This window comes from Phoxinus phoxinus (assembly GCF_949152265.1).
Source record: "Phoxinus phoxinus genome assembly, chromosome: 5".
NCBI classification, from domain to species: domain Eukaryota; kingdom Metazoa; phylum Chordata; class Actinopteri; order Cypriniformes; family Leuciscidae; genus Phoxinus; species Phoxinus phoxinus.
This window is the reverse complement of record NC_136880.1, coordinates 35,299,068-35,318,529: the sequence shown is the minus strand read 5'-3', so window position 1 is coordinate 35,318,529 and position 19,462 is coordinate 35,299,068. Positions and strand designations below refer to the sequence as shown.

The 19,462-nt window shown below is 35.8% G+C and overlaps 1 protein-coding gene across 4 annotated transcripts in view; it reads left to right on the top strand.

The window, feature by feature from the left end:
- adcy8 (adenylate cyclase 8 (brain)) overlaps positions 1–19,462 on the top strand; it is a 49,275-nt gene that overhangs the window by 27,856 nt on the left and 1,957 nt on the right. Inside the window, exons 8-18 of one of the 4 annotated variants that reach the window (XM_079613653.1) lie at positions 407–604; positions 2,386–2,486; positions 2,688–2,889; positions 3,542–3,631; positions 3,782–3,954; positions 5,256–5,337; positions 12,093–12,251; positions 15,173–15,217; positions 15,420–15,566; positions 18,811–18,903; positions 19,058–19,172. In XM_079613653.1, the coding sequence (XP_079469779.1) occupies positions 407–604; positions 2,386–2,486; positions 2,688–2,889; positions 3,542–3,631; positions 3,782–3,954; positions 5,256–5,337; positions 12,093–12,251; positions 15,173–15,217; positions 15,420–15,566; positions 18,811–18,903; positions 19,058–19,172 (1,405 nt within the window). The remainder of the gene's footprint in view (positions 1–406; positions 605–2,385; positions 2,487–2,687; positions 2,890–3,541; positions 3,632–3,781; positions 3,955–5,255; positions 5,338–12,092; positions 12,252–15,172; positions 15,218–15,419; positions 15,567–18,810; positions 18,904–19,057; positions 19,173–19,462) is intronic. The other 3 variants (XM_079613654.1, XM_079613655.1, XM_079613656.1) reach the window with 3 other exon arrangements.

Genomic DNA, 19,462 nt, shown 5'->3' with positions numbered 1-19,462 from the left:
TGTGTGTGTGTGTGTGTGTGTACATAGCTGTCAGTTGGGGACAAAATAGTCATGAGAAGCGAACTATATCTGGCAAAACCACCATTTAGGACATTTGGGTATGTTGTACAGTATGCAGGAAAAAGTTCATAAATGTATTAAATAATGCAAAAGTCTTCTTTTAGGGCTAGAGTTTGGGCTAGTATATTCACTTATAGTATATATAAGAAATTAGAAGTCTGATGTTTGTCCTCATTTAGCTAAGTAAATGTGCATGTGTTCGTGCAGTCATTTTCTAACGTTTATTTGATTTTCATACATCATGTTGTGCAGAGCTCTTGGATGAACAGATACACACAACATACACAAACACAAACACACACCCTCTCTTAGACTCATGGGCGCTGCATGTGCTTTTCCTCTGTAGACTCTGGCTGCGCTCACACGTCACTCCATTAACCTGCTCCCCAACCACCTGGCTCAAGCCCTGCATGTGCGCGCCGGCTCACAGGAAATTAACGCTCGCATGCAGAGCGCCATCGCCCTGCGCAGCGGGGACAAGCTCCGCCAAGAACATATCTCCCCCTTCTCTCTCACCTTTAGAGAAGCACTGCTGGAGCACAAGGTAGTCTGCTCCCATCTTCCAGCCATCCTGTCCTCCTTCTCTGCTCTCTCGCTTCCTCTTTTTTGGTTTATTTTTGTTGTGGAGGTGCAAGAGAAGGAGGCGAGAGAGTGTCATGAGTAAACTAAAGGACGTTAAGTGCCATCAATACCAGTCAATACTTTCTAGAACACTCACAGCGGTTTAAAATGTTCTCAATTACTATATCCCATCCGAAAAACCCAAGTTAAGGTTGTCCAGCTGTATTTTGGAGCTTGGTTCTTGATAGTCAAAGATGGTCAACCAGATGGTACACTACAAATCTAAACATTCTTAAAGTCACTATGAAATCAAAATGGACAATTCCTGTTATTTACGGAATATTGCAGTTTATTATAAAAAATGTATCTGTCCTCGTAATCGTCTATCAAAATAACTTCCCCTCCCTCTTCATCTCTTCTCTGATGACGTGTTTACTGGCACGAGGACGGGACAATATACTGTCACTCACATGACATCACAGCAATAGCGAACCACAACCATCCAATGAGCTAATCAAGTCCCGATGGACAAAATCAAGTCCTGTCCTACATTTTTTCTCATTCAAGAAGCTGTTTCACTCGGATATACGACAAAACTATTGCAACTTCCGTTTCATGCTGACTTAAAAATACAAAATACATTTACTTGAGAAGCAAAATTATTTAAGATATTAAGAAAAATGTATCACAAGTCACAAAGTAAGAAAAATAAACTTAATTTAAATTGTATTTTTCGTACCCCATTGGCAGACATATTGTTTTAAGTGTAAAGTCACTTAATTTTTATACATTTGAAAACAACACTTTTTTGTTTTCTTACTTATGTCATTTTGCTTCACCCAAAAAAGATTGTCGGCAATCAAACAGTTGACGGTAGTCATTAACTTCCATAGTAGGAAAAATAATAATAATATGGCTACTGTCAACGGTTTGATTACCAACTTTCTTCAACAGAAGAAAGAAACTCATTCAGGTTTGGAACAACATGAGGGTGAGTAAGTGACATCATTTTTGGGTGAACTATCCCTTGAAGTAATTATACCTTGATTGAAGGATATTGAGATATTTGTACTGTAAAACAAGACAAAAACACTGAGGAAGAAAATAATTTTTTACAGTGTAGTCCAACTAAATTTGATCCATATAACACCATTTGTCACCAGTTTTAGATTGATTTTTTCCAACTGAGTGGAAAATGCCTGACGAAATGTGTTTCCTGATCCGATCAGAGGGTTCTGAGAAAGAAAAAGAGTCTCAAATCAACACTTAGTAATAATGACCCTTTGAATCCAGCCGATTGGATTGGTCTCCAAATTGATTTGTTTAATCGCCATCACCGATGAACCTGACGAACGTTAATTCATCCTGAGCAACTGGGATTTGCCCGATTTCAGATTACTCATGATCCACCACCATGCATGTTGTCATCTTAGTTAAAAAACGCTTTTTATTCGATTTATCCCTCACCTCATTTCTGCTCGTTTGAGTTGACCTTCGCCCCCTTGCTTGGCCTTTGACTCTGTGCCACTCTGTGCTTGAGTTTTTTTGGTTTGCCCCGCCTCCAGCTCTGACATCACACGTCCTCTCACTAACCCAGAAAGCACAGGAGTTGTGCGTATGTGTGTGTATGAGCGCCTTCCCTGCTCTCTCCTATGTGGTTAGCATTGCTTTCATGGTGTGGTCAGTGTGGTCGTCATGTGAAGAGGAATTTATGTCCTTACTTTTCTGTGTGTGTGTGTGTGTGTATGTGTATTTCCTCTACAGTATTCCCAGATGAGAGACGAGGTGTTTAAGTCTAATCTAGTGTGTGCCTTCATTGTTCTCGTCTTCATCACTGGAATACAGAGCTTACTTCCCTCTGCAAGGTAAAACATACACATGTTCATACATATACTGGCCATAGCCACCACAGACATTGAGGCAGCACATGATCTGTTTGGGTTTATCTATAGAAGTCATGGGTTAATATTTCCAGTAGTGTTCGATGTGGGTTTTTCACTGAAATTTTGAATATTTGATTACATCCACAAATGTGTCATATAATATGTGATCTCTCATGTTTGTAGGATGGTCACTATGGTGATACAGTTCTCTGTCCTCATCTTTCTGCACTGTTGCCTTGTTGTTGTTACAACGGCGGAGGACTATAAGTGTTTGCCGCTGGTTTTGCGAAAAGCGTGTTGCTGGGTGAACGAAACGTACGCTGCTCGGAACGTCGTCATCTTCCTTTCCATCCTCATCAACTTCCTGGCTGCCATGATCAACATAGTGAGCAAACATTTTATTCATTTTGATTTTAATATGATCAATATACTCTTGCACACTTCATAATATAAAGTTCTAGAGCCCCACTAAGCGATTTCTCAGCTGAACCAATTTGAGCTATAGAAGAATTATAGAATTACTTTGGGGTGTAAATTAAGTTATTTTCTTTGTTTCTTGTGACAGACTTTTCACAAATTTGTACAAAATTCACCAGCCTAAAACCACCAAAATTAACCTTGCACAATATAGCAAAACCATATTGGTTATCAGCCGAAATTAGAACATTTAAATTGAACAACTTCCCAGATTTTTACATTTGGCTTACTTTTGCCATCATCTAACTCTTACTTAAAGTTGATCTTTAAAAACACTAATAATTGAATGACTGTTTATTGCGTCTTTAGCAAATGTCAGAATAAAAATTCATTTTTCATACTATAATTAATTATAATGTTGTGATGCCTAAATTGTAGCATTTAAAACAGTTGATTGTATTATTTTATTTTCATTTATAAATAAAATATAGAATTGTAATTCCTGCTACCTATTAGTTACTTTTCATGATACCTATATTTAGAAAGTTCTTGGAAATTGTATAGATATATTCTTAAATGCAATCTATTCTCTAACATTTGCACTCTCTCTTTTATCATAGCTTTGGTGTGATTTCGATAAATCCGTCTCATTCAGGAACCAGACGTTTAATGCATCGGCCTCAATCCCAGATATCTGCTTTTACCCAGAGGTCTTTTCATCCACTGACATGCAGTTTCAGTCTATTAAAAAGGATTGATAGAATTCTAGCATTTGTGTAAACTGTTGAAAAATCTATTCATTCACTGTACATCGAGCGATGGGGTGTTAATGGTGAGGTTGTCTGTCTGTTTATTGACAGTATTTCGTGTTTACTGGAGTGTTGGCCATGGTCACCTGTGCAGTGTTCCTGCGACTCAACTCGGTTCTGAAGTTGGCCATCCTGCTGATCATGATCGCTATCTACGCAGTGCTGACCGAGGCCTTCTACACACCACTGTTCATCCGCTATGACACACTTACACTCAATCAGAGGTATGTACGCAAACTCCCACATTCATTAAAGAACCAGTTCTAAAGAGTGAAATTATACATCACACTTTAACGTAATTGTGATGACTCAAGTAAGTGCGTAAGATGACGCAAACCAACTATAAGAGAAACCAGTGTCATCCTGTTTCTCAAATTGCAGTCTGCGTGCGTTTTAATAGATTTATGCATGTTTTACTGTATGATTAACTTCACACAGTCATAAACTGTCTTCTAGATGTGGGTGGTGTGGCCTGGTGTTCAAAAGTTTAGGTTGATAACTGTAAGTTTATAGGTTTAAACCCTGCAAAAGGTGATAGTTGTGCTATCTAGAGATGTGTACAGGAATGTTGGAATGTTTGGAATGTTTCATTCTTAAATCTAAAGGTGCCCTTGTTTTTTTAGAGCACCTTTCAAAAGTTTGAGGATTTTTACTTTTATTTAGCATTAACTGCTGGATTAAATTGATCAAAAGTGACAGTAAAGACATTTATAATGTCACAAAAGATTTCTATTTTAAAATAAATGCTGTCCTTTTAAACATTCAATTTATCAAATAATTCTGAATAAAGTGTATCACAGTTTCCACACAATTATTAAGCAGCACAACTATTTTCAACATTGATAATAAAAAGAAATATTTCTTGAGCAGCAATCAAATGAAAAATTAACAATAATTGTACAATAGTAACAATGTGTCAATTATGAGATTTTCTTTTGTAACTGGGCAGAAATGTATATTTTTTTTGCTGGTTAACAGCACTACAGCAGATCGGAGGAACAGAAAATTTAGTCATTTTTAAATACATTTTCAAGTTTTTTATGTGTTCATCATTTTTACAAGATATTTCACTTTAAAGGCACTTAATATTATGGTTTTGCCATCCCAAAAAGAGAGGGGAAGAAAATTTAAAATTGCACATCATTAAGCACTTAACTTCATGTTACTCCAGAGGCCATGTCCTTTTGATAAGACCACTGTAAATCACTTTAGGTAAAACCATCTGCCAAACTACAAATTACCCCTAAACAAGAGCTAAACCTCAAACTTTAATTCAGAACCAAGTCCTGAAAGAGGTTTGTACAACTTTAAGCAGACTTTATATTTCACTTTATTAAAAATAAACAAATCTTTCTTTTTCATATCAGATATCATAAGTGTTTAACAAACAGTGTGCGCTGTTATTGTATCATCAAGGCTCTTTATGACATTTATGACAGATGTTTGTCTTAACTAACTGCACTCTGGACATTATAAACATGCTGTGGAGCTCATGAGACTTTCTGTCTTGTTACCCTGGTTACAGCAAAAGCTTCCTGGGAACCAAGGAGACGTCTCTTCTTCTCATGGCGATGTTCCTTTTAGCTGTGTTCTACCATGGCCAACAGGTAACACACACACACACACACACACACACACACACGCGCGCGCGCTAACCTGGATCAGGGGCCATTCAGTTCCTATTTTATAATGTCACGTTTCTAAGAAACAGAGGCAAGTTATTGGCTGCTTCATAAGGTCTCGCAGTCAATATATAAAAGCCTTGCTCTCTCTGACGCACAGTGTGTGCGAAGCTTTTTAAGTTCACTCTACTGATTGTTGTCTTTGATGCCGTAGATCAGGGGAAAGAGTCGGTCCCGAGTAATGATGAGTGAGAAAGATAGAGAAATGTGTGTGTGTGTGTGTGTGTGTGACCGAAATGCTTTGTGCTTGTCCCATGTGCTTGTGTCCAGCTATAAACTGCCTGTCCATATTTACCCCCCTCCCCTCGTATCCATGGCAACGGTGTGTCATTTAGGCAGGTGGTGCCACTGGCATTGCTTGGCCTATGGATTGGGTCTTGGGGTGTGTTTCTTGAACAGTGATTTGATCATTTCTTATTTATGCTCATCTTGGTGTGTGTCTCGGATGAATGAACAAGCACTCTGTCACTGCGAGTCAGTGTCTATGAGGGATTACTTCTCATATGCAGTTAAGTCTGAGACCACAATGAAAATTTGCGATTCAAAATCTTTTAAACCTTGAAAGTTTGTTAAAAAAAATCTAAGAAATGTTATATCATAAAATGAGTAAGAAATGTATTGTAAAATGAGTGAGAAACATTTGAAATAGTTGGCTCTCTGGTGCTCTCAGTCTTTAAAGGGAAAGTTCACCTAAAAATGAAAATTCTGTCATCAATTTCTCACCCTCATGTCGTTCCAAACTTTGGAACACAAATTGAATGTTTTTAATGAATGAATCTGAGAGCTTTCTGTCGCTCCATTGACAGCAAGGAAACTACTACTTTGACGCTTCAAAAATGTCATAAAGAGATATTATGAACAGATTGAATTTGGGCTTTTATTCACTAATGAACATTCATAAAATTACACATCAGTTGTGGTAAAAGCTCAAGCATGTTCACTTCACGTGCGAGAACCAATGAGGTTCATTCGTGTTACGCAGCTAGTTTGAGCTTCCACAAGAACAAATGAGGTTTGTTTAAATGTTAAATGTTTAAATGTGAATAAAATACTAAATTCAATCTGTTCATCTATTCTGATCTAAGTGATCGAGTCTCTTCAGAAAATTTGGAGTAAACCGCTCAATTCATAGTTTTATGATCTCTTCATGAACTTTTTGAAGTGTCAAAGTGGTAGTAGTTAGCTGTCAATGTAGGGACAGAAAGCTCTGAAATTCATTCATTAAAACATCTTCATTTGTGTTCCAAAGATGAACGAAAGTCTTACAGGTTTGGAACGACTTGAGGGTGAGAAATTAATGACAGAATTTTCATTTTTGAGTGAACTATCCCTTTAAACTCCTCTGTATGTTTGTTTATTTGCAGTTGTTCCTAATGTATAGGCTATATTAAAAACATTATTAAGAATAAAGAATGAACTAAGAATAAAAATATTCCTGGTATTTTTATCTCGTTTTCCAGTTAAAATATATAAAACAAGGTAAATTTACTTGAGAAGCAACATTGCATAAGATTTCAAGATTCATTTTCATTATATCATGAATTTAAGTGTATTTTACCTTATTGTACTGGCAGATCTTTTTTCACTTGTTTCTTATTTATACTCACAACATGTAAAACAATGGAGCCCCTAAAAATTGTGATATATTTAAGTGATTTTGTGATCTTTCGCAAAATTTTGCATTTGCTCGCAAAAAGAAAAATATGTTTTAAAGCTTTTACAAGCAAGTGCAACGTTTCTCAGGGGAACGCACGACTTTTTGCGAGAGAACTCAAAAGTTTTGTGAGCAAACGCAAAAGCATTTTTCCTCCCGTCCCACAATTTTTTCCACCACCCCGTACCCTTAGGGGCGCAGTAAAATATCGATCAGTGAAGTAAGACAAAACAGACTTGTACTAAAGATACATTCTCTGAAAACAAGTCTTCATATAGTATGCATTGTTGCCTCTCAAGAATGTTTTTGAGGATTTTTAGATATTACAAAATGGATTAATATAGTATAGTCTAATAAAAATATACTATGTTATTTTTGCATTGTTGGCAGCTCTGAGATTAAAAACAGAACAAATGGCTTTAGTGTGTCTGTTTAGTCCCTCTAAGGGTTTTTATGAGAGACTTCTAAGGGATTTTATGAGAAACATCTAGGACAGAGTAAATACTTTCTATAAATTGAAAACTCCACTGAGTCTACAGGCTCTGCAAGGGCAGTAAAATGATCCTCTGGGGCAAATTCAACACATGTTCCCCTCGATTAACCTGTGAATACAGGTACGTGCCTTTACTCAAAGGAATAAGGCATAACTGTTGTATTATCTGCTGAGTCCTGAGAACCAGCACGTCACCTCCACTTAGCTTAGCACATCACTTTATCATGGATAAAACAATGCATTCATTTCGGTCTCCTTTGTAGCAGCTGCCAGACTTCAGCTGTCTAAATTGCTTTTTGGACCGAGATAAAGTCCCGAACACCTCCAGACAGTGGTGAGATTCAAAACCGGGCCTCCCAAGACGCCTAAAACTTCGAAATCTCATTTGTGTTAAACCCTTTTCATACAGTTTGTCAGAAGTAATTTAGTTGATATGCACTGCTTTAATTGTCTGCTGTCTGAGTGTGTGTGTCCGTCTCGACATCTTCGTGCATATGTTTTAGAGGTTAATGGAGGTTAGTCTTGTTGATTTGTTTTTAATAATCATTCGGACAGTCGTACACCCCCGTCTGCTTAATTACTCCTCATAAAATCATCTTTCGCTCCATATTTAGTCTGAGAGCATAAATAAATGCACACACACACATGCAGTCTACACTCATACACGGGCACAAACACTTACATCATGCCCTGACTGTTAGTAAATTAATTTTTCAATCTGGATGCTTTTGTGAAACAGTTTCAATTAAAGCTGGATATTAATGTATGCAGATGAGCGTGTGTTACTGCTTAATTAGGGGGGACCTTGCTGGAGCTCTTGGTTTGGAAGAGAGCTGATGGAAGCCAGGCAGAAACGCAGCACGGCTCACTTCCTGTTAAAGCATTCGGGGTACTTATGAGTGCAGTGTATGAAGGAAATAAAATGGTGATGTCATCATCTACTCATGTTGCTTGAAACATGTATTATTTTTTATTATTTTTTCTAGTGGAAGACAAAAGATGTTTAGGTTTTCAGAATAGCTATGCTGCTCTTTTTCATGCAATAGAAGTAGATGGCTGTAAGTAGTTGCAATGTTTTTTTTATGAAATTAATACTTTCATTCAGAAAGGAGTCATTGAATTGATCAAAAGTATCAGTAAATACTTTGGTCACACTTTCCAATTCTCATTAATAACTAACTATTAACTATGACTTTTGCCTCAGTAAACTTCTAATGACTGCTTATCAATAATATTTAGTAAGGTAGTTGTTAAGTTTAGGTATTGGGTAGGATTAAGAAATGTAGAATATCATGCAGAATAAGGCATTAAAATGTGCTTGCTAATAAATAGCCAATATCCTAGTAATATGCATGATAATAAGCAAGTTAATAGTGAGAATTGGACCCTAAAGTGTTACCAATACTTTATATTATTTAAAAAAATGCAGTTTTTTTTAACTTTCTATTCATCAAGGAATCCTGAAAAGTAAAACGATCGTTGTTCCAATAAAAATGTTTTCAACATTGATAATAATAAAAAAAAATGTTTCTTGAGCACCAGATTAGCATATTAGAATGATTTCTGAAGGATCATGTGACGCTGAAGACAGGAGTAATGAATAATTTGGCATCACAGGAATACATTTATTTATTTATATATTTATTTATATAATTAACTTTAAAATACATTCATATTTCACCATATTATTATTTTTACTGTATTTTGATCAAATAAATGCTGCCGTGCTGAGCAAAAATAAGACTTTTTTTCAAAAACATTTAAAAAAAATGTTGATTGACCTCAAACATTTGAACTAATGTATTGTTGGAGGAGAAAGTCTTAAACCCTCATTAAACTGTCTCAGACATTTTATTTCAAAGCATCGGAACTTCATTTAATGTGACGTTTTATATTGCTCTGATAGTCTCAGATGAAGGATCATGATTTATCTTGTGAAGCTGAAGGACAGCTGGGAATGTAGACTGAGTGTTTCAAAGAAGTTAAATGGAGTAAAGCAAATGCATAAATTGGACAGAGGGCACAGGGCTTAACAGGAAATAGAAGTGACCCAGATGCAGGCTGTCCCGCATATCACTGTGTGCAAACAAGACAGAGACTGCGTCCGAAATCACGTCCTGCCTGGATAGGTACTAGATTTGAATTTACTTTGTGACCGTTAAAAAAGTATGTTCTATATAGTATCAATGTGTGTACTAAATCCGCCTTGTTACTGTCACGTGACCTACCAGCGTCGGTTGTGTCACTTCACTGCCATTCCGGCACTGCCATTTCGTATACTATATAATAGGGAAGTATTTAATTTCGGGCGCAGCGAGAGACTTTGAAGGCGGAGACTATAGGAGTCATAGCCATTACTTAAAAAACACACCCGAAATTAAGATTAATTTCAGATCTAATCACGAGTACCGGTAGTTTCAAACATTTTGTAATCCAATCCCTGAAATCACATAGCCTACTGTACAGAGGAAGTCAGAAGCACGTGTGATTTGCAGTGTAAAAGCTAATCTGTCCTGATGTATCCCAGACAGCACTTTTTGCACTTTGTCAACATGTAGTAACACTGACGTATGAGTGATGTGTGTATTTATGAAATCAGAGACCCTCTGATGAAATCTGAACACAAGTGGTCACACGAGACACATTTGAGACACTTGTGAAGATATAAACCGCAAAATGTCTCGGCTGACCACTTATGATCGGATCACCCGAGATGCCAGGTGTAAATAGAGCCAGCTTACAGTACCAGCTGGAACTTCATTTATACGTGTTGTGCAAACCTAAAACTAATTATACCCACAGTGCAGTTTGGTAGTAAGATGGTGGCGTCTTGCTGTGGGACTCGGCTTAAAACATAGATGAGAAATCTGTGTTTATCTATCTATCTCTATCTAAATAACCTTCAATGACCTAGTCAAAGACAAAGAACATGTGGCACTGTTTGAAAATAATGGTGTACAAACCTGTTTGTCCTCAACAAACTGGAGCAAATGTGCCTGGAGCAATGGGCCAAAATCACACCTACAAAAATAAGCTAAAGCACTTATGAATGTTGTCATTGCTGCAAATGGATGGCACTATGAATAGTTACATGTGGGGATTTTGTACTTGTGTAATATCATACAGATTTTTTGTTTTTGTTGTTGTTTTTACATTTAATTAAGAATATAACATTAAATTAACAAGAACCTAAATAACGTTGTTTGAAATGAGTGTTTTAAAGCATTTCTACATATTTTTCTGATTGAGTTATTTTCCACATTTAAGAAGAACGTGCAGCTGTCTGCATCTTTCCTGTCGTTGATTACCAACAGATGCTTTCCTCCTCTAGTTGCTAGGATTTTTCTGTGCCTTTTTTCCAGTGACTGGATTGTGTTTGCTGAGTGTGTATTTGCTATTCATCTGCTTAGTATTGCTGACAGTTATTAGATATACCCCTCTCTCTCTCTCTCTCTCTCTCTCTCTCTCTCTCTCTCTCTCTCTCTCTCTCTCTCTCTCTCTCTCTCTCTCTCTCTCTCTCTCTCATATTTATATATATATACTCTTTATACTGTATACCGTACATATTGTTATATTGATCAAAAGTGTCAGTAATTTCCATTTAAAATATATTTTGTTCATTTGAACTTTCTATTAATCAGAAATTTGCATTTACATTCTCCACCATAATATTTAGCAGCACAACAGTTTTTAACATTAATAATTAATAATGAACTGCTTTTTTTTTGCAGCAAATCAGCATATTAGAATAATTGAAGATGAAGGATCATGTGACACTGAAGACTGGAATAGTGATGCTGAAAATTCAGCTTTGCCATCAAAGGAATAAAATATATTTTAAAATGTATTCAAATAAAACTGTTTAAATTGTAATTATATTTCCAAATATTACTGTTTTTTTACTGTAAGTTTGATTAATGCTGAGCATGAGATACTTAAAAAACTGACAAAAAAATCTTACTGACCCCAAACTTTTGTATGTATTATACAAAATAAAAAAATACTATAATATATATATTTTTTAATTATATGAATATTTATATTTGAATATATTTGAATATTATATTATATTTTATTAAAATTATATATATATTAAAATATATTATATATATATGAGATCTTGCATTGTCAGTCTGTTATGAGTTGAGTAGCAGGGGCAAATTCATCATAATCTTTGCAATTGTGGTGACGAACATTTAGTCTTGAAGTGTGATCAGAGGCCGGTTGCATAAACTTCAGAGACTATTCTTAACAAGTTGAAATAAAAATGTAGATTGGTCTAATTTGATTTTGAAAAGTTGGTCATACTAGTTCTTAAGACACAGTTTTAACATAATGGCTATAATGGCCCCAGCAGAAGATATGGGCAGATATTGACCTCTGCCGAGCCTGATGAATGCTGTATAAAAGAACTGCCTAGGACTGGAGCACTGATTGACTGTCCTGTGATTTTGCTTGTTTTTGTTGATTTAATGTATCTTGTGATGCTTTTTATTGTTTGTTGTCTGACCTGCTTGGTTCTCTGTCTCTCAGCTGGAGTACACTGCTCGTCTGGACTTCCTATGGCGTGTGCAGGCGAAGGAAGAGATAAATGAGATGCGAGAGCTGCGTGAACACAATGAGAACATGCTCCGGAACATTCTTCCCAGCCACGTCGCACGCCACTTCCTGGAGAAAGACAGAGACAATGAGGTAGAGAGACAGAATGGATCTGGGTGTCTCACTTCTTTAGTCTGACAGGAAAAACATGGCAGCACTTAGATGGCAAGAACATGTGAGGAGAGGATGAATCACTGCCACTCTCTTTATTCTTTGTTGTGCTTTATTGGCATGACAGTCAACTTTCTGAAAGCATTTGCAGCTGCGGAAGTCAGAACCAATGAAGAAATTTACACACATTGATAATAAATATACATGACAAAACCAAAAAAAAGTATAATTAATATATTGGGGGTCTGTAGCTCTCTTCAAAACACCAAGTGAGCTGCCTAAATAGGAAATAAATTCATAATATTATTATTCAGATACATTAAATTGATCAAAAGTAACAGTCAAAACATTTCAAATAAATGTTTTTCATTGTTCTAATACTAATTTCTATTCATAAAAAAAAACTGGTTTCCACAAAAATAAAAGCATTGATTATTATGAGAAGAAATGTTATAGAATGATTTCTGAAGGATCATGTGACACTGAAGACTGGAGTAATGATGCTGACAATTCAGCTTTACCATCACAGGAATAAATTACCTTTTAAAATATTAATATAGTAAACAATTATTTTACATTGCAGTAACATTTCACAATATAACTGTTTTACTGCTTTTTTGATCAGATAATTTCAGCTTAAGAGACTTCCTTCAAAAACATTCAAAATATTTTGAACAACTCACAATTTTGAATGGTAGTTTGCCTTAGAGTTTTGCTAAAATATGTTATCTTAGTTGGCAGCATAATCAAATTTGTCTCCCATTTGGAAATGCTTCTGGTTCTGGTTCATTTTGTTGTGTTCGCAACATAGATCGTTAATCTTGTGGCAGCCATGTTTTTATATGCCTACATATCTTTTTTGTCTTATTCCTTTGTTCTTTCCTTTGAGTTTGTAAAGGCTGTCTGTGTGTGTTTGTGTGCTCTCTTGTCCTGATGTGACTCCTCTGTTTATTTCTGGAATGTTCTGCTGTCAGTCAATCAGACAATAGGGAGAATAAATAATGGAGCTGTATAACTCACGGATAAAAAATGCATCCATTAAGCCTGTGTGGGTGAGGGTATTGAGTTGCTTTAATTATCCCATTAAGTTATAATCAGGTGGAATATTGAGGTTTGATTTAACTGGTGACGCTAAATGTGTGTGTGTGTGTGTGTGTGTGTGTGTGTGTGTGTGTGTGTGTGTGTGTGTGTGTGTGTGCGAACCATAATTTATACCACTCTGCTATTATTAAGATGAGAAAATGATCCCTCTCCCACATGCACACATACACGGTCTTGCTCGCAAAACCTGCCACTCTTAAAGGGCACTGAAGTAATTTGGTTCAGTGACTAACACTTATTACGTGTATTATTACCTGTTTTCTACACTTGTCTTCAACAGTCACTGACTTTTTACATTATGCGTCAGCAGGGCGGATCAGTGTGATGCTGAATGTGACTGTTTTGGGTTTATGGAGTTTAACCTCATTCTATTCACCACAGCTTCCTCTTTAAACAGCAAAGTAGTTAGAGCTCTGATTTCCACACAACAGCCGTGTGGTTTGCACACATTAGACCTCAAATATAGTACATAATTGCATTGATGTATATTATGTAGTGCTTATGAGGTCTGTTCATAACCGTGTATATGGGAAGTGTGTGAAAGCCATGATTTTTGGACCATTCACACAGGACCCATTCTGTTTTATAATTATTATACACATGCTGAGAAACGGTTTTGTAATGTCATTGCAACACTTTTTTTTTGTAACACTTGTTTGTTTTTAAGATGATTAATTCTATAAAAATAGTATTCATTTATATTATATTATATTATATTATTGGGTAACACTTTACAAGAAGGTTTCATTAGTTCAGTAGTATACTACTGTATTTAACATGAACTAAGAATGAACAATACTTTATTAAAAAAATTCATTGATTAATATAAGTCAAGGGTTAATTTTAACATTTACTAATACACTATTGAAATTAAAAGTTGTATATGTTAACAATAGGTATAGCACTGTGAACTAACATGAACAAACAATGAACGACTATTTTATTGACGAACACTAACAAAGATGAATAAATACTGTATAAAATGAATTGCTTATTGTTAGTTAATACATGTTAACAAATGAGACCTTATTGTAAAGTGTTACCACATATTTTATAGCATACTATAATTAATAACATTGTGTAATATATTACGTAGCCTATATGTAAACAATCTGTTTTATAATTTTGTATTGGTTGTATTTGAATTATATTTCAAATATAAGCTTGTCAGCAGTGTTATTTTAGTGTAATTGAGAATTTTTTATTAATATTTTGAAATAATTTTTATATTTTCCATTTTCATTTTAGTCATTTTGTTTTGTTTTGTAAAGTTTTTTATAAATATGTCTATATAGTTTTTATTTCAGTTTTAGTTTGGTATTTTAGTATGAGACATGTTGCCTTGGCAACTAACTGAAATACAATAAATTAACTTTTATTTATTTTATTTTATCTCCGTTTACTTTTCATTTATTTAAAGTAACAAAAATGTTTTTTTATGGTTTTAGTTCAATACAATGACCCTGCTTTGTCAGATGCATTATGAATTATTAATTAATCAAATGTGTCTGTTATAGTTATTGTACACATGCAGAAAAAACATTATTTGCCATTGCAACGTTTTGTTGCTTCACTTGTTTTTTAGATCATTAATTATATATATAAAAATGTATTTGTTTATATATTTATTCTTACATATTACATTGTTATAATACAATTAGTCAAATATAACATTGCTAATATATGATAATAGCCTATATTAACATATTGAATTGCATACTATAATTAATAACATTATATCATATATTATATGTAAACCATGTTTTTTTGTATGTTGTATGTGTTGTATTGGCATTTATCAGATATCAGCCTTATCAGATGCATCTGTTCTGACTCCCACTTGTGAGGTAATCAAGTGTGTTAGATATAAAGCAACACTGCCCTCTAGTGGTCAACACATTATGCATACCACATTCACTGTATTGTTGTTCTGACGTTCATTGGAATCACATTTTTGTATGTTTTTACATGTGTCAAATTGAACCAAAGTTATCTGAAGTTGACTTCATTCCAGTGAGGAGGTTTCTAATGTTTGGTCTCCATCCGTAGGAGCTTTACTCGCAGTCGTATGACACGGTGGGAGTGATGTTCGCCTCCATTCCGGGCTTTGCTGATTTCTACTCTCAGACGGAGATGAATAATCAGGGTGTGGAGTGTTTGCGGCTGCTCAACGAGATCATTGCTGATTTTGATGAGGTCAGATTTCTACCATCACACACACACACGCACGCACATGTATTTAAAGGCGTAGTCCAACAATAAATGACAATTTCATCATTATTTACTCACCCTCATGTTGATCTAAACCTTTTCAATGACTGTTCATTTTGACCAAAAAACAGCATACAGGTTTATAATGACAGGGTGAGTAAATAATAACAGATTTGTCATTTTGGGGTGAACTATCCCTTCAAAGTGCCTGTATTTTGCTATTTCAGAAATGACCTTTCATGCAGTGTGTAATACAGCTGTTTGTGAATGTAAAAGGCTTGCAAAGTTTTAAAGATCAAAGTGCATGATCAATAGAGTTATTCTCTCCCGAACTAAAGAATCGATTCTGAACTGCCTAAAACTAGTTGCCAGTAATTCCAGTCTTACCCCGTGTTCGAACCGACGTAGGTTTGTAACACATTTGCATCATTCCAGCATATGGTCTTCATTGGCTACCTGTGAACAACATCTACTTTGACCCGATCTCAATCACTGTGGTTGTAGCAGAGGCCTGGAAGAGTTTAAATCGTGTTGTCGACGACATGTCGAGAAGGCACTGTTTCCTGTGATGTGAAAGTTAATCCATTTTGAATGCATTTCCAAAGGATGAGGGCTCAGATTGATACGGTAAAACCGACACCATCATTACGGTTTGAATCACTGTGTATACAAGTACCGAGGAAGCCTCCAGAGCTGAAATTCAGATAAGGTAATGGGTGAATCGTTTCGGACACACGCTGTAAGCGGTAGACCAATCACAACAGACTGGCTCATCTGTCCAATCAGAGCAGAGTGGGCGCTCGGAAAGGAGGGTTAAGAGAGGCTGAGTCCTTTTTCGAACCGTTTCAGACACTGTGAGAAAAGAGGTCATGCTGCAATATATATTATGAGAAAATTGAAGGGGACCTTTTATGCAAAATTCACTTTTTATAAGGTGTTTGACTTTGAACACAGATATGTGTGTCCACATTGTGTAACCATCCTATAAGGGTAAAAATCCACCCACTCCTTTTTTATAATCCCCATTTTTTTATATAATTTAATTAAAGGGTAACTAAACCCTGAAACAACTTTTTTTAGTTAATGATCTTTAGGACGGGGGCGTTATTAGTGCTGTTCATTGATTCGAGTAAATGTTTTGACATTTGGGTATAAAGTGTTTTAATTCTACAATATATGGTGTAAAAACGTCTGAGTTCTGCCCTCTTCTGGTTGAACGGTAGTTACTGCAGTTGAATTTTCCTATTGGAAGTTGTGGTACCGTGTGACGTATGATGGCTCTGCCAACGGCTCACTAACCATGCCCCAGCACGAGCTCGCTCAGGGGATATTCTTTGCTTTTTGAGAATATTCAAGTCTCTAATATTATTTATGAACATTTTTAAATCTCTAAAATGACTGAATATAAGACTGTAATTGTAAACGATAACACCATATATATATATTTTTTTGCCCTCGGGTCATCCCCCCGGTCTCCGCTGGGCTCTGCCCATTTTTCCAGCGTTTTCAAATATTGCCAGTCGGTGGAGTTAGGCTCTGACCAGGGGTTTAGTTCCCCTTTAAAGGGGTGGTATAAATAATGCCCTTTTCTCAATATGTAAAATAAGTATTTAATGTCCCCAGAGTGTGTATGTGAAGCTTTAGCTCAAAATACCCCACAGATATTTTTATATAGCATGTTAAAGTTGTCACTTTTTGAGGGTGAGCAAAAACGCGTAATTTTGTCTGTTCCTTTAAATGCAAATGAGTTGCACAGAGGGTGGAGCTTCAACAGTTTGTGTCCTTTTACCTCACACCGCCATGCACTGAAACTTTCAAACACTTTTAGTCTTTTGTGTTCAAACCGGAGTCAGACAATGATGGAGAGACTCAAGAAGAAGTGACAACATGTGGAATGCAACAGGACATTTCTGAATGGTTAGTTGATGAATTAATGTATCTGATGTGGAGTTAACTATCTTCTAGTCATTGATTAGCATATTCTGTCGTGACAATCTGTAAATCGCGTTCCTGGAGGAGGGGTTTATGTAAATTCTAGGGTTGGTGATGTCACTAACCCGGAAGGAATGTCGTGTAGTCCCTACCAGCCGTTTGTTGTAGTCCTTTTCTTTAAAATCAAATATCTTCCTTTGCTTTGAACTTTGAGCGTTGTAACTTTGCAGATGTTGTTTATGCTCAAACAGCAACATTACACACCAACCAAAGGTAGAAAAGTGAAATCAAAATCAACCAAATTAATTTAAAGAGTAGCGGGAAGCCCCGCCCAATGACTGGTGACGATCTCCACTATTAGCATAGATCCGCCCTGAGTAAACCTCAGCAGTCCGCCGTTTCTCTTTCCTCACTGTAACAGCTGAGATATACGTCTGCGTCGAAAAACTTTACAAATGTTCTGTCATTGGATGTACCAACGACCATAAGAGTCTTCATAGGCTCCAGGCATCTGAGCCACTGACACCTTAGTTGAATTTCATTTATGAATGAAGTGTGTTGAAGAAAGTCGTTAAAGTGTTATATATTTGCGGAAATTATCCAGTTTTGTTGTTGCCGGAGTATCCGAAGTATGAACCTCTTCTGGAAAGGGGGGCGGGAGCGGCAACTCATTTGCATTTAAACGTTTTTGCTTATACCCAAACAGGGGCAAATTTGACTTGCTATAATAGATGAGCTGTGGGGTATTTTAAGCTGAAACTTCAGACACATCCTGGGAACACCAGAATTACATCTTGTGAAAAGGGTTATAATAGGTCCCCTGTAACGTGCACTGTTAACGATTTTCTTGTAATTTTACAGTACAGTACTGGCAGCACGGTTGCCAGCAAGTTACTGTATTTCGATTTACAGTAACTGTACTGTAATTCACTTTACAGTACACAAAATCAGTACTGTAAAATACAAAACAGTAATTTACTGTATTTTTACAGTATTTTGTAATTTAGTCTGCTTCTGCTGTAATTATACGGTATTGTACTGTAATATCTATATTGATACATTACTGCTAAATATTATTATATTACTAATAATGATAATATTATAATTATATTTAGTTATTACAGTATATAAATCTGTTTTTAAAATTAGGAACCATTAAAAAAGCATAATATGGGCACTTTTAATATTGATGATTCATCTAAGATGCACAGTTCCATCACACCTGCTCAAATGCTGCTAATAAAAGTTTAATGTCACATATGTAGACTGTCATATTTGAAAGATTCTCTCTCTACAGCTGCTGGGGGAGGAGAGATTTCAGGACATCGAGAAGATAAAGACCATCGGCAGCACATACATGGCTGTGTCAGGACTGTCTCCTGAGAAACAAGTATGAAAACACACACACACCTACAGAAGCATACACACTCACTCATGCTACAACATATGATTTGATGTCTTCTTATAAGCAGTGTCTGTAGTTTGAAATCTATAAAAAGGGTTAGCTTGTGCACTAATCTTTCTATATATGTGTGTTACCATAGCAATGTGAGGATAAATGGGGGCATCTGTGTGCGCTGGCAGATTTCGCCATTGCTCTGAATGAAAGCATTCAGGAGATCAACAAACATTCATTTAACAACTTCCAACTCAGAATCGGTAAGAGTCAAATTATTTAAACACAAATTCTTTAGAAACACATTTGAAAGTGACAATGGAGCACAACAGTGACTGCCAACTTTTTTATCATTAACGTATTTTACCTGTTTATTTTGTCCATTTCAGAATTTTTTTAATATAAATTTAAAGTCATGAATGAAACCAACCAGCTCTGAGAAGATTCAGAATATTACAATTAATAAACAAATTAATAAAAATTGGGAAATCATTTTTTTGATGATATATTAATATAAGGTTTTTGAGATTGTAAGGAGACAATCTATATCTTT